The sequence below is a fragment of the Daphnia magna genome, linkage group LG5, assembly GCF_020631705.1.
Source record: "Daphnia magna isolate NIES linkage group LG5, ASM2063170v1.1, whole genome shotgun sequence".
NCBI lineage: Eukaryota > Metazoa > Arthropoda > Branchiopoda > Diplostraca > Daphniidae > Daphnia > Daphnia magna.
The window spans coordinates 3,497,107-3,512,605 of NC_059186.1; the positions used below are offsets into that span (position 1 = coordinate 3,497,107).

Genomic DNA, 15,499 nt, shown 5'->3' on the forward strand with positions numbered 1-15,499 from the left:
TGAGGTTGCGCCAGATCAGGGTATCTACGTCATCGTCCGATGGCATATGTTTTCCTAGACGAACATAGCCAAGTTGAAGTGCCGACATCAGTTTTTCGGTTATGGTGACAGTTCGTTTGCATTTTTCGCACAACAAAATCTGGCATTCGCATATCCTGCCAATCTTTCGCATGATTTCCAGTTTAGTTCTAGAAGCAATTTTCAGCTTTTCACCCGCACAGAACTCGCGCTCTAGGACGTACTTTCATTCAGGTTCTGGTAATTGCAGCTCCCCTTCGATAAAACATCCGATATTGTTCGCTAGTTTCTTAGTGACCGCACTAACATGGCGTGTTGTTGTCATTGGGTTGCCACCCGGCATGAAGTTACCGAATAAATCACCGTCAGCCAGTTTTAGAGCATCGTCGAACTGCTTTTCAATACTACCGTGCCCGCACAACCAAATAAGCATGTGTGTATGAAGAGTGAGGCGCGATTGCTCTTCAACCACTCGAAGCCACGCTTTCGGCACACCGAAAAGTCCCCCGCGTTTGTAAGGGCGATTCTTACTTTGACACCATCCGATAACGTATTTGATGACGATGTCGAGAATTCGTTGAAAATTCAATGCTGCCGCCACCGGGTGGTTACCCAGCACCGTAAACCGCTTGGATCCTAATGGTATAGCGTCCGAATGAGGCCGCGATTCTGCCGGACCCAACGTAAACCACAACACTTGCCATGACTTCGCGTCATTTGGGCTGATGGTGAGCCAGATGTAAGCTTTCCCATTGTTCGCGTGAGACGCATAAATATCTTGCCGGTTTTTCTGGGCAGCAGCTTGCGAATGTTGAATTTCTTGGTTGTCAATTTTTTGATCTGTGAAGAATGTAGACGCCAAACCGTTAAGGCTCTCCGGTGGACGCGGTTGCATTTGCCCAAACAATTTACTTTTCACGCACTCTATGTCGTATTTGGTTGCTTTCTTCAGGTCTTCGTTCGAGATACGTCCATACGCTTCAGCTCTTGGTATGACACTTCCGTACTGATTCCTAATACGTGATGGCAGGTAGGCTCGGATTCGAGCCATGTTGGAAGACGCTCTGCGAGCAATATAGTCATAGACTGGCAGTGCAAAGTCTTGCTGGAACTGTCTGGTACTAAGATTGGCATAATATGCTACCAGAGCTTTATTGGAAACCCAAACTTTTCTATTTTCGTCGAAACCACCATGACCGAACGGAAACAAATCCGGATAAAGAGTTTCCAAATACTTTGGCATCGAGTCAGACACAAACTCCTGTCCGGGACGAACCACAAACATGTTGCTTGATGCATCAGAAATACATGGGTCATCGACAGTGGGTAACAATAAGCTGCTGATGTTCGTTACCGTTGCTGTTAGTGTTGGCGTTATCCCCAATCGTTATGGTAGAGGAAATCATGGTAGCGTCTGTTTCCTCGTCTACCGATCTCAGTAGAGAATCACCTGCTGTGGTAACCGTTTTCTTTTGAGTGTTTTCTCTTCCATGCATTTCTTCAACAATTTCTTTGATTCCGTCTTTTTCAACAAGGAAAACGTCGGGCGACACAACATCGTCAGGGAGTTGTAAAAACGACTCATCATCAAAGCTGATGTTTTCCACAACATCGTTATGGATATCCCTCCAAAACTGGTACAGCGCTTTTATTTGTGTAGGCTCAATAATGTAGTCAGCTTTCGTTGAGGCGATTTTCCCTTTGTAGAAGGTTGCCGCGTCACTCGTAAAGGGTGAAACTACGAGAACCCGGACAGGAGTCTGACTAGGTAAAATAGGAACTTTTTTTTATAACCGCTGCGGATTCTAATCTCGTCCAATATACGTGGCCTTTCAAGCTGCTTCCTCCTGGCCCTATGGTTCCAGTGAACGCGGTAATCCTAACAAATGTTTGAACAGAACGCATAAGGCTTCTGGTACCAAACGACATCTTGCGCAAATCTGCTGGAAGCTGACCAACCCAGTTGCCGTTCGCGATGGCTAGTTTTGGCAATTTTTCTCGCTTCAGTGTTTTAAAACAGGAAGGAATGGTGGATTCGTCACATATATAAATCTGTGAAACTGCAATCGTTGGAAGCTGTGCATGTTGAGATGTGTTTCATCACTCCATCCGGTGACAACAGTAGATTAAGAAACCGAGGTTCATCGAGAAAAAATCAAGACACGTCGTATTGTTTTATAAGTACAGGATGTAATGGCAGAGCTGAATCACGAGTATCCTTGCTTGGCGTTCGAAGTAACGTAAACATGTGAATTGGCAATCTTGCGACAGAAAGCAACTTTGATTTTGATATGCGTGCAAATTGATTACACACCGCGCAAGTAATATATGTTTCGTGAAATCGCTTGAAAATATCACCAGTTACTTTGCTTGTCGTTTCTGGAGAAATGAGTGGAGGCATTCCTTTTTTACTAACAGCTAGCAATTCTGTTTCTTTGAAACAGAATTACATAACACAAAGTCGATTGCTGAATGTAGCCGTTTGCCGTATGTTTCTTGATTTCTTCATTCATTGAACAAGATTCCGTCTTGTTACTTCTCCTTCTTGTTCGATGACCCCCCGTATTGTCGCAGCCGATTCCAGATGATTTTGTTCCTTTACTTACCATTACCGATCTTTCAGTAATAGCATGGTCAGCAGCATACTCAATGCTACTGGCAGATCCTACAGCCGTCGGAGTCTCAAGAGAGGTTTTCAGCAACTCAACCCCACGATTTTCTGTAGCAACAGAAAGTCTAAGAAACAAATTGACCATCAAAAACCAGCAATAGCCAACAAATTAAACGTCGCTGAACTTAGCACAGCGATGCGCCTTCAGCACTTCAGGTATATACACAACCGCGATGCCAACGCACGATGTTACATTCACAATAACTACAGCTTCGAAATGAAACACTCACCTGTCCTTACACCATCTGTCTACACCAACTGCTGGACAACCTCCAGCGTCGTCAGCTAATCCCGTTATTCCTTCAAGAGGAACGACTTCCGCCTAAATAGAAAAGAACAATATTCCCTTATTATTGACTTCAGTGTAAGACTTTGAACTATGAAACACTTACCTGTTTTTCTGTACCCACTATCACATTCCGTACACGTTATGAAGGAGCGTACACGCTCGAAGATGCCTCTCTTCTTCCGTCAGTAACCTTACAAGTGATATCAATATTTCCAACTTCGGACAGCTTGACTGGCATTTCACCATACAAACTCATTCAATTAACGCCATCGTTCGCCGTATTTTCCCCTTTTTTCTTCTCTTTTTTGACTGTCCAATCACTGCTGGAGCTGGATGAAGAAACACTGTCATCCTCTCTCTGTTGGTGAACGTCACTCACTGGCGCATGTCTGTTCATCTCCTCATTCCCTGAGCTAAGTTGCGACTTGTTACTCCTATTTGTCGTTTGACGACCCCCCGTATTATCGCAACCGATTCCAGATTACTTCACTTTTTTTCATTCCATTGCCCATCTTCCAGATATAGCCGGGCTGGCAACATAATCAATGCTACTGAAAGAAGCCACAGCTGCCGGTGTCACAAGACAGGTTTCCAGCAAACCAACCCTACGGTTTTCTGGAGCAACAGAAAATCTATACGACAAAAAATTACTATAAAAAACAATGATAGCCAATAAATTAAACGTCGCTGAACTTAGCACAGCGATGCGCCATCAGCACTTCAGGTATACACAACCACGACACCAACACACGCCATCACATTCACATTTACTACATGTTCGAAATGAAACATTCACCTTTCTTTACTGCATCTGTCTACACTAACTGATGGACAACCTCCAACTTCGTCAGCTAATGCCATAACACCATCAAGAGGAACAACTTCCATCTTAACAGGCAAAAAGAATGATCCCTTATTATTGGCTTGAGTGTAAGATATTGAAGTATGAAACATTTATTTTGGGAAAATCAGGAAAACTATAAGTCCAAAAGTTTTAACAATTATAGGAATGGGTATATCTTGATAAGATCTATCCATTTCTGTAAAAATATTGCTAAAAAAATCCTTATTGGAGAAGTAAACCGCTTTGCCATTTTTCAGGTAGGTCAATGCAGTTTACGGGTCTAAGTTAACCCCCATCTCCAAGTAATACGTGAAATAAAAAAAAAAATTGCGGGAAAACTATGAGACAAAAATTAATAAGTTTTATAGAAATGGATAGCTCTTAATAAGGACTATCTATTTCTCTATAATTTATTAAAAAATATTCATACACTAAAATATTTCAAAAACAAAGAAAATTGTTACTTAAGTGTTAAGTCTATAGGATCGAGTATATCTCTAGAGCGCAAAAACTGCAAAAAACTTCATGTCCAAATTTTTTTTTGTTTATGAAAATTGTGTTAATTATTTTACAGAAATGAATAGTCCTTACCAAGAGCTATCCATTTCTGCAAAATTTATAAATTTTTGCCTTAAAGTTTTCCCGCAATAAATTATTTAATATTACGTATTTTTAGGGGGGGGGGGATACGTTTGAGCCGCTAAACCGCACCGACCTACCCGAAAAATGGCGAAGCGGTTTACTTTCCTAATTAGTACACCCTAAGCAATATTTTAGCAGAATTGGATAGACCTTATCAAGATTTATCCATTCCTATAATTATTAAAACTTTTGGACATATAGTTTTCCCGATTCTCCCAAAATCAGGTTTTGGAACCTTTTTTCTCAGACATGCACCAACCCAATGGCCCGTGGATGACAATTCACAATAGTTGTAATGAAAACACACCAATATTTCATTTATTCCTGAGCTATAAAATTTAAAATTATATAATAAAGGTATAAATAGTTTATTAACAAAATAGTAAGTTAGAAACAATAGATTTAAACATAAATAATAATAAATAAATAAACATGAAAAACAAACAAATGAAGGCGGCAGCCCGACTACTCCACACACGTCACAGGCCACACACCACAAGCAGAAGGGGTGGAGGGGCTATAGAGTGAGGAGAGGGTGAGAGCCAATCAGAGGGCCGGAATAGTCCCTCTGGGATGTAGCGGTGACGGTCTCGACCCTTCGAGACCGTCTCGCGGAGACCAAGTTGGGCTAAGACGGTGCAATCGGTGCAGCATCGATTCTAACAACGACCAAAGAATCCCCCCGTCAAACTTCCCCAATTAATTTTTAACGGTGAACGTTAGCGGTTAGAAAGTGATCGGGGCCGAACCTACTTTTATGACCTTTATTGAAATGAAAAATAAAGTCTTGAAGTTCTACTGTCGGTCGTAATAATTATTTTAATATTCAGTGGAGTTTTACTGTCGGGTGTTGGGGTTCTACTGTCGGGTGTCGGGGTTCTACTGTCGGGTGTTGGAGTTCTACTGTTGGGCATTAAATATCATATTTAAGGTATTGGAGTTCTATTGTCGGACAAACAAATTTTTTTAAAAAATCATATTAGTTCTACTGTCGGGTGGTGGGTTTCTACTGTCAGGTGGTGGGGTACTACTGTCGGGTAAATAATGCAATATTTAAATGATTGGAGTTCTATCGTCCGAAAAAAAAATTTTACCATAAAGAGTTCTAATGTTGGTTGCTAGAGTTCTACTGTCGGGCATTTGATATTTTATAAAAAACGTTGGAGTTCTGTTGTCGAGCATTGGAGTGCTATTGTCGGACAGAAGAGTTCTATTGTCTCATGCTATTTGTTATTTTTATTTATTTTTTTTGTGGGGTTCTAATGTCTTTGGAGTTCTATTGTACATGGAGTTCTACTGTCGGATTTACCAACAATTTTTAAAAATATTTTTTTAAAGTGGGGTTCTAATGCCTTGGAGTTCTACTGTTTTTGTAGTTCTACTGTCTTGGAGTTCTACTGTCAGAAACCCGCGTCGTTTTCCGTATGAGAGTTGCCGACTGTCAACGCCGACTCATTGTATACAGGGCCATCTTGTCCTGTTGAAAAAAAAATCTTCATTTACGTTTACTAGGGGTGGGGCTGGTTAAGTTCCCGATAGGGTTGGGCTGTAGTTGCTTTTGAATCGCTGCAACCGTATGGGCTCTGATTACACTCAATGGCTCCCGCTGTTCGCGAAGTTTTCGATAGCGTTGGAGAAAAAAGAATCACACGGTTTTATCAAAACTGACTGCTAAATTTGATTAAGTAAACGGTTCCCTCGTTAAATTAACCGATTTTTAAATAAACGAAAATAAAGTTTTGTTACCACCCCAACATTATATTTTTTAGTTTACGTTAAGTTTAAAAAAAGTAGGAGGCCAATTAAAAAACAAAATTGATTTCGGTGAATAGCATTCAATTCTGAATTTAAATCATGTATTTTAAACGAAATTTGAAAGTTGGCCAAAAATGGAAAAGTGGGAAGGGTCTAGCCTTCCCACTTTTGTCAAAATCTGCGAAAAACGACATCTGATGGAATTCGACAAAAATCACCCGGAATAATCTAAATTGAACGTTGATTTCGATTAAGTTGTTGGTTTTCTCAATGAACCACCTGTAAAAAAAAACTGTTAAATTCTGAGAATTCTATAAACCAAACATTCAGTTTCGTGTGTCCAACGATTGCTTCTTTCTCTCCCCTTCTCTCTCGCCTTCGTTCTTAAAACGACCTCTCGTATTTTCTTTATCCCTGAGGGAAATAATTTTTTTTTAATTTTTAAAAAATTAATACCGAAGGTATTTGTCGAATTTAAGTACATTAATTAAATAAGCGTTACAGTAGACTGGATTTTTCGGGGCGCTCTCGGGGGACGGAATCGCCGGAAAACTGAGGTCCCTTTTCACAAGAAAAGGTTGAAATTCTCCGGAGCCAGAGGTAGGCTGTGTCGTTTGGTTTTTCGATCCCGTTTGGCCATTTCACGATTAAACGAAAAAGGAACCACCAGTTTAAGAAAAATTTGGATGCTCAACGGTGTGGTCGGAACAGATTTTCGAAATTCGGGAATCGAGGGACGAAATTTATCGACTTAAATCAGGCTTTCGTGAATTGAAGGAAGGATGGCAGAATTTTTTGGAAACAGATGGGACTGTAGCCGAAGAAAATGCAAGATCTTTGGCTCAAAAGAAAATGAAATCGGGTCAGCGGCTGAATTGATATCGAATTAAAAGCGGGAAAAAATCGGCCGAGCGTGGTCCGTGGAGACCAGCTCGCTGCATCTCGGCTAGGCATTCTCGGAAATCAGTTTCTGAGAAAAACATTCGACCCAAAGTTTGAAATGCCCGCAGATCAACTATCTGAGGTCGCATCGAAACGGGAATCACACGACGACGATCTCGTGAATTTTCTCTATTTATTGGTATTTTTCAGGAAGTAATCGGACGCAAATTTAACGACAAATAAAAAGGGAATTCCCGAGAATAGCAGGTAGCCGCTCGGCGATATAGAACCCGTCAAGTCTCTAGAGAAGAACCTTTTTGGATGCAACATATTAGTCAACATATTGGCGCCTTTTTGGAAACTTCACTTATTTACAAGTGTAACTAGATGCAGCTACACTCTACAACAGTTTCGCTGATTTCATCCAAACCAGACCAACCTAGCATGTATGCTCAATGATGCGCGTTTCCTTGCCTGAACTGTACTTCCTTTTAGATACTTACTGTTTCCAATTCTTTTTCTAAAATATTGATGCTTCGTTATACTAATATTATGTCATCGGAAATATCAACGTTCTCTTGTCAAATACAATATGTTGCAAAATCAATACCTTTTTTACTCGAATGTCATCCATACTCTACCAACGAATTGGAAATACACACCGAATTCGCTTGCTAAAGTGTTTAAAGCGCCTGCAAACCCGGTGGCTGCCCAACACGTAAAACATAGTACTACCATAAATAATCAAAAGTCAAAAGAGGTAAGACCTCAACTTGGTGCACCCTGCACTTCCTCAAGTTTCCATTATACCATCCAAAAGGTCTCCTACATTTGTGACACACATTCCAAAATGTTACGCCGCCGACGACATAGAAGAGCTGTACACCTTGTAGCGAAGCCGATCCATTCCGCTCCCGTCGATCCGACTTTTATTACGACTCTTGACAAACTAAAATGATCCAAAATGAGCTATTCCGTTACTTTCATGATATAGACAACAAGCTCGGTCCACAAGCCAATTGACCGCACACTACCATGTAGGCATACTCGGTGTAGTAAGAGTAGTAGCATACTTAAAAAATAGAGGTTACACAATAAAACACATATAGCCATACTTTACCAATAACAGTCTCCCGGAAAGTAAGCGAGTTAATTGGATAAGAGACAGTGATATAACGATCGGCGAGAATCACCGTCAACAGCAGCGAACTATTAAATTACTTTACTGATGTTGTATTTCAACTGTGCAATTCACTTCCACAACCAGATTGAACCTAAAAAAAACAGCCTGCCAACTCGATTTCATTCAACGGACACAATAACTGGTTTATCCCTGAGAGATTTACCTTGGTAAAGATGGAAGGCTATGCCTTGGTTATGGGCCCCAAACTGTTTATTGTTTCCCCAGGGGTTCCAGCCGGGTTTTGATTGGCTGCGAATTGGGTAGAATTATCGTGTTTAAACAGGGGAGTTGTTCGTTTTCATTTATTTTTTATCTGATTCGCCGTATTCAACTTCCTGCCAATGGGTTGTTTCTAAATATGTAGGTTTGTTTGTTAATTTTATATATATTTTTTGTTTGATCGAAATTCAAATTTTGGTCGTGAAAGTCGGGTTCTGATTCGTTGGTGGCAGGTTGGTGGATTTAGGGGCCCTCCTGTGCCGCGGGTTTTCGTTTTTTGGGTGAAATTTTATTACAGTTGGATTCTCCATGTAAAACTGTATGGAATAGGGTAATTTTTGTGATGAAAGGATGGTTTATTAATTTTTAATTTGTGTTTGTTTAGAAACGACGAGGGCGGCTGTCGTTTGTCATTTGTTTTTTATGTTCAGCCCATGCAGCCCCACATAAATCTCGAAGGCCGACACCCAGTGGCGTTTTTCCAATAACTTTAGCGGTTACACAAAAAACATCACACATAAATACCTTGTCTCGGTTGCTCAAACCAAGAACACAAAAGAGAAACAAATCTCCATTTCTAATAGCGAACTACAGCACGCAAGTGCGAAAACACAAAAGTGGGACACAAAAATGCCTTCTGAATTTCAAAGTCACTAAACTCCCTCTGAAAAGACAGAGATAAATGAATGACATCAAACGAGTCGCACAGTTCACACACTTGACAAAAAGGATCAGTGGCGTGTGACGAATCGCAACGATCACGAATAAAAAAAATATAACAGAAAAATCATTCACGATTAAAATTAATCGGGGTTATATAGGGCAGCCTACATAAAATTTAACACGACTTCAGACATGCAACATTTTAGACACGAAATCACACAACAATCCAAAATGCTCGTGGTCCCATGATCGCAGCTTCAACAGTGGCTTCCCTAAACATCGACTTTCTTCGATGACGCACCCACAGCCGGAACATCGTTAATCCAGTCCAGCAATTCTCGAACCTTTCCGTCGTCAGCAGGAGCATCCTGGCAAACGAAACATAACCATTTAAAAAACCAAAATAAAACCTACTAGCACAATGCAGAACATACTTTGATAATGGTATCAAAATAAGCCACCAACTCCAAAGCGTCTTCCTTCGCTTTCTGGATTACTCCTTTGATGACTACAACTTTCTTCAAAGAGAAATTCTTTGACGCCCATCGAGTGACATTCAATTCGACCTACAAATAAATAAGAAATAACAATAACACTTGTACAAACATAACAACAACCATGAGCCTACATTATTCTGCCCAATGTCGACTAGACCCAGAATAGTCTCTTTCCCATCTCGGACGGATTCGCAATACACATAAGCCATTAGATTTCAAGAAACAAAACAAAAGAATAAAAACCCAATAAAAAAAAATGTAGAACGCAAAAGAGTCGTCAGGCTTGCCAAGAACAAATTTTGTGTTCGATACAAACTTGATGGCCACAGAGCTCTTGACCCAAGTATAATCAGCGTCTGATACCTCCACCAAGCCACCTCGGACAAAAACAATGTCATCCAGGTGCAACACTTCAGGTACAGACCTGACAAGGCTCTTGATAAAAGTGTAGCCACGAACAAAAACTCCATTCGTGTCCACAAAATCAACCACCAAAAGAGGGGCATATGAAGAATACCTAGTGCCAACAGATCCAATAGCAATATGTACAACCCTCAACTTTCGATTGTTCCTGAATAAATAAACAACATAAAAATAAACCATAAAACAATATTTTCAAGCCTGTCTCGCTCAAACCACAAAAGACACAATCAAGTAATTACGTCACAGAAGACCCTTTCAACTCCACAACAGAAGACTGGAAATTGTCAGTTGGTCCATAACTACTTGAAACTTTCCCTTTCTTAGGACTCTCAGACTCCTTCAGAAAACTAGAGAAACTGCTATCGCCACTTCTTTTCTGCGCCATTTCCAATTCACCTACTTGCAACAAAACAATACAGCACACAGTTAGCAAGATCAAAAGAGACTGAACAATGAGACACGAAAACGACTTACCACCAAAACGAAAATAAACTTAAACCATCGTCATGTCTGGCATAAACAAAGGCAAAATTCAAAGCAAGACCATCATTTTCCGGGAAATTTTGCAATAACAAATCGCCCGACCAACGAAACCGTTCCGAAAGGCAAACGACAACAGACACACTGGGCGCGTCAAGTGGCAAATCAGACGAATCAGGATTTTCCATAAGGCCCTATGTAAAGTGTAGTTCGACCTGATTGCCGCTACGAGGCTTCAAGAAATCAGGTAAATCTAGGGGTGCATTGTTATTGCGGTCCCTACTAGCAGAAAGATAGCGCGTGGTGTGTAGTGCTTGTGCCTTTGAAAAAACACGTCGTTTAAAATGAATATGGAAAATAGAATAGAATGTGGAGTTACGGAACATTTTATTATATTTAATTTTTCGGAAGGGGATATCGGGCTGTATCTCACACCCACCATGATGGACAATCTTAACACGTGTAAGTTAAAATTTTTCTATGTTTTACGTCATTTAGGACCACGAAAATGTGACTGATTTTTTTCTTACTCATAGATCAGCTATATATTGATGAATTGGTTGAAGGCGTCCAGGAAAAACTGCGTGTCATGCTTCGTGAAGGCATAGATCCCACAAAAAAATGGCCAGCATCTGAGCAGAAGTGTCCCACCAGTAATGTCCCTCGAGGTATTATACATACTCATGTTAAGTCAGTTTTAGGTATATTGATTCTTCTTCGTTTCAACTAGCAGAAACTAAGGCTAATGAGGTAGGGGATGGGGTCCATCATGTCACCCAAGGACGAAAAAAGAGACGTGTGGCTCCACCTACACACATGGCTCGGCAGTCTTCTGCCCCACCTGATTACTCAGGATTTTATGGGGACGATGTGGATCCCGATCCTGACCAAATCAACGAGCTTGACGAGGTGTCGAAAATGCCAACAAAAGTCTTGCCTCCTTCGAAGAAAGCTACACCCAAACCATCGATTTCTGGTCCTGTAGAAAGGGAGTCAGAAGACGAGATCGTTGACGGACGGAAATGGAGCCGAGAGGAGACTTTTACGCTGCTAGACATCATGAAGATTATGTTACCTCAGTTTTCCCTGCCAAATGTGAAAAAAGCAACCCTTTGGAAAAAGGTAAGATATTGTTTTGACGTCCATAGTGTATTCAACCATTATTTTCACTATCACACCGTTTTGTAATACATTTCTTATTTTACAGATGGCTGAAAAAATGAAAAAGCAGGGCATATTCAACCGCTCTGACGCAGATTGCAGTGCAAAGTGGCGCAACCTTAAGCAGCGCTACCACAAGCTGACTTCCCCGTTGCAAAATAAGTCCTCCCAACGCCAAGCTGAATGGCCATTCATGGCAAAAATGGATGTGTTATTAAAAAATAATCCTGTCGTCACCCTTGAACACGTAGCAGAGGTTGTTGATGGCGAAGTACGAGAAGCCAAGGTATGTACTGTTTTGGTATGAAACTCTTTTGGTTATTCAACCGTTATTCATACGTTCTTTTTTAGGGTATAACACCGGCCGTCCAGAAAAGAAACTTTGAGGATTCCTGCCCTAAGTCGGACTGGAAGAAGCTGCTTTTAGATGCCGAAAGAAATAGAGGTGAATCTCTAAAGGCTCTAGTTGCAACCCAAAAAGAAAAACTTGTCGTGTATGGCCGCCTGGCAACGGCCGTAGAAGGGCTGTTAAAGAACGCAGAAGAAAAGTAATGCGCTCTTTTTCCTATCCTTTTGATTTAAAGAAACTCAGAAGTGATCTCAGTTGAAGATGATCTCAGTTGTAATGTTTCAGTTGCTCACTGTAAGAAAAATTTCTGTATTTTCGTTTAAGAAAAATAAATGCATTTTTTTCAATGATTCCTCGTGTCGAGCTGCAAAAAAAAACCATGAAAAGAGATTATTGAGTCATTGATGTATTTTCTTCAGAATTCCAGCATAGATGCTATTCGGTCACGTTTTGCTTTGCCATTCAACCTATTGTTGTTGTCTTCATAGAAGTGATCTTCGTTTTCATCAACTTCCGCGCCTTGCAAAAGCCCCTGGTCGATTCCATCTATTTCGATGACGAAGTTGTGGAGACAGCAAGCAGTTATGATAACGCTGGGAATGAGGTCCAGCCGTAGCATGTATAAAAATTTTAGTCTCCGCCATTTATTTTTTAATAACGCAAATGCGCGTTCTATGCATGCCCGGTCACTATTCAAAGTGCGGTTGAACCTGCGACGCGTCTAATCAAAGTACATAACAAAATTAAAAGGTAGTGCAGGTACCAAACAATGGTAGAAGAACAGATATGAATACTTACTTCGGTTAACCTCGTTCTTGGGTATGATTTCATGAGGTAATCAGAAAGCGGATAAGCCTGATCTCCCAATATATGATAACCAGTTCCTGTAATTGAATGTAACGCTTAGTAATAAAATAATGTAGTGCGATAATACTATAATACCCCCAAGTATTTGCGGTAGCTGTCGTCCTAATGCGCTATTCTCAAACACACGGGCATCGTGCATGGAACCCGGCCAGCCCGTACTAACACTGGTGAATTTAAGACTTTTCGTGCTAGTTGCTTGCAAAATAACTGCACAAAATTTCTTTCGGCATGTGTAAGCAGCGAAATGCTGCATTGGCTGATAGATTTTGATTAAAGTGCTGTCCACGACGGCTATGAATGACAGGCACAACAGATTTGAAACTTGGAGGCCCAATGAATGAAAACAAAACAGCAAATTAACTAACCAATTGTGTAGGGAAGCGAAAATTGCTCAACGACATCCACCAGTTGGTTACGTTGCGGCCATGTAATAAAATTAGTTGAATTAGCTTTAATAATCAGGCAAGTGGTGAGAAATATAAAATGGGCATCACCTGTAGGACGTCAAATTTATTACATGCAGTTTCTTGCACAACTAAATTTGCCTTTTCTTACCTTTCATCATGCCAAATCTATCCCCAATTGCACGGAATGAATCTTGGTTTCCCAGTGTCCATATTGTTAAGTATAGTTTCACATCAGGTGGGACGTAAGCTACTTTTGTAGTCACCTCTGGAAATGTTTCAAATCGCCGTTTAAGTTCCTGAATGTGCATATCAGCAATTCTTAAATGCATCTAAAGATGTACATTAATTAATATTCGTAATACCTGAAATGCCGTTCGTAACATCCTAAAATGCTGTTTAAACAATTCGTCTGTGTACCGTTCGACGGTATATTGGATATAATTGGTAATCCCAACAAAACTTGTAGGTCCCAGACGATGGTTCTGTATTGCCAAAAACAACGCTAAACTAGGCGACAATTCATTCACGATCACTTCGATTTCATCGTCTTCTTCGTTCATCATTTCTAAAAACACACTAAGAATCGCTATTAGTTCCCTCATTGTTTTCCTAAATTTTCCCGTCTGCCCATACAAAAATAGGCAACGCTGTGTACCTAGAAACAGCAAGCAGACCGTCTAGTGGAAAATCAGTGTAATCAGAGCAATCAGACGAATCCTGATTCGTCTGATTCGCCACTTGACGCGCCCACTGTGTAACCTTGTTAGTTTGTTGACATCCACTAGCGCCACTAGCGGACCGAAAACATCAATTCAAAATTACACACAACCAGTGATACAAATTTACAGGATAAGCGTAACATTTTTCTACACACATAAGGCTACAGTCAAATACAATATAAAATTTGGGCCCAAAATAACATCACTGAAATCGGACTTCTCGGGTATTTAAGAAATGATTACATATTAAATTAAACGACGGCTATGCCGTCGGGAAACTTGATTGTAATTTGGGTCCCTTTTTCACCATTTGACCCTCTCCCATACCCGACGGCATAGCCGCGGGTAGGGACAACGAATGCAACACATGTCGGGGGTGATCCAATATTTCAAAATGATCCTTTTTCCCATACAACAACTATACTTTTTACAAATTAAAAATCAGAAAGATAAAGACTAATTCTTTATCTTCCCGATTTAAAAAATTAACCTTGTACGAGCAATCTTAGTATTTTAAAAAAATTCACGCGCGAGACACCGTTAGGCCTATTTCGCGCTGGTTAAAACGCCGTTTTTGGACCAAGGTGATCCAATACCTGGCGTGTGTACTGTATATACTTGGATATAGTAGTGCTTACAGTCTTGCTCTTGGAACGAAACTTCCATTTAAAGGTGCAGTGTTAAAATGACTACTTCACATTCGACAAAATAACGATTTGTTACCGACTCGAGATATCTGTTCTACTGTGTTCCTTGATGAATTAACGCCTATTTGGACCAGAGCCTAAATCTATATTATAGTTATGAAAACTTAATTTTTAACGTGAAGAAAATGGTTTCTCCATAAGACGCTGCAGCCGCAGCAGACCAACTTGGACACAAATGAGATTTTGCGCATTTGTGGAGAACGCGCAACGCAGGATGTTTTACTGCTCTGTTGTCTCTTGTCTGGTTTGCAGCGGTATGGAAAAGTCGTCGCTTTTTGGTTAAAGTTTCTTTGCCGTCCGATGCATTAATTGGAATGATGTTCACTTCTTCGACAACATTAATCATGTAATTTAATAACTAATAACTAATAGCTGATAAAAACGGGGACTCAACCGTTAGCGTCTGCGTTATTTCCTCTACAAAATGAGACCAATCTCAGCGGCACAGCATCTAAAATAAAAACACTAACGAGATATTAGTGCCGACACCCTGAAATCACCGTGCCATCAGGGCCATCTCTTGGGTTAAGTCTCAGAAAAAGTGTCGGTCGATCCACAGTTCGTTGTAGAAGGGTAGGGGTGAATGTTGGGTATCTAGCAAATATTTTTATAGAATCCCTATCGGGAAATTGTTTATTTTTCGTTCTTTTTTATTTAATCAATACAATGCTTTCCACATTTATCATTTTGGTTTTATTTGAAATATAAAATAAAATAAACCAG

General features: G+C 40.4%; 2 protein-coding genes and 1 pseudogene across 3 annotated transcripts; all 3 read right to left on the minus strand.

The window, feature by feature from the left end:
• Nucleotides 1–244: 244 nt before the first annotated feature.
• LOC116923870 lies at nt 245–2,266 on the minus strand (annotated as a pseudogene).
• Nucleotides 2,267–9,298: 7,032 nt separating this feature from the next.
• Nucleotides 9,299–10,711, minus strand: LOC116922366. 2 transcript variants are annotated; one of them, XR_004393951.2, is made up of 5 exons: nt 10,561–10,711; nt 10,326–10,485; nt 9,795–10,234; nt 9,601–9,732; nt 9,299–9,534 (listed from the first exon to the last, which is right to left on the minus strand). XR_004393951.2 is itself a non-coding variant. In XM_032928769.2 (5 exons), exons 3-5 carry the CDS (start codon nt 9,870–9,872, stop codon nt 9,439–9,441), a joined length of 306 nt encoding a protein of 101 aa, XP_032784660.1. In that variant the 5' UTR covers nt 9,873–10,234; nt 10,326–10,482; nt 10,561–10,711; the 3' UTR covers nt 9,299–9,438. The 2 variants fall into 2 exon arrangements, 1 of the variants encoding a protein (XP_032784660.1); XM_032928769.2 differs by having other exon boundaries at nt 10,326–10,482.
• A 1,780-nt stretch (nt 10,712–12,491) lies between these two features.
• LOC116922337 (protein ANTAGONIST OF LIKE HETEROCHROMATIN PROTEIN 1) lies at nt 12,492–13,913 on the minus strand. Its single transcript, XM_032928730.2, has 6 exons — nt 13,713–13,913; nt 13,499–13,646; nt 13,309–13,437; nt 13,019–13,234; nt 12,875–12,960; nt 12,492–12,797 (listed from the first exon to the last, which is right to left on the minus strand). The coding sequence occupies exons 1-6, from the start codon at nt 13,911–13,913 to the stop codon at nt 12,492–12,494; spliced, it is 1,086 nt and encodes a 361-aa protein (XP_032784621.2).
• Between the last annotated feature and the right edge of the window lie 1,586 nt (nt 13,914–15,499).

Coding starts and splice junctions, on each gene's coding strand:
- LOC116922337 (XM_032928730.2), bottom strand. CDS start 13,913: ATGATGAACGAAGAAGACGATGAAATCGAAGTGATCGTGAATGAATTG. Junction 13,647..13,712: donor TGTTACGAACGGCATTTCAG/GTATTACGAATA, acceptor ATGCACATTCAG/GAACTTAAACGGCGATTTGA. Junction 13,235..13,308: donor TTCGCTTCCCTACACAATTG/GTTAGTTAATTT, acceptor TGTCATTCATAG/CCGTCGTGGACAGCACTTTA.
- LOC116922366 (XM_032928769.2), bottom strand. CDS start 9,872: ATGGCTTATGTGTATTGCGAATCCGTCCGAGATGGGAAAGAGACTATT. Junction 9,733..9,794: donor TCGACATTGGGCAGAATAAT/GTAGGCTCATGG, acceptor ATTTATTTGTAG/GTCGAATTGAATGTCACTCG. Junction 9,535..9,600: donor ATTTTGATACCATTATCAAA/GTATGTTCTGCA, acceptor TTCGTTTGCCAG/GATGCTCCTGCTGACGACGG.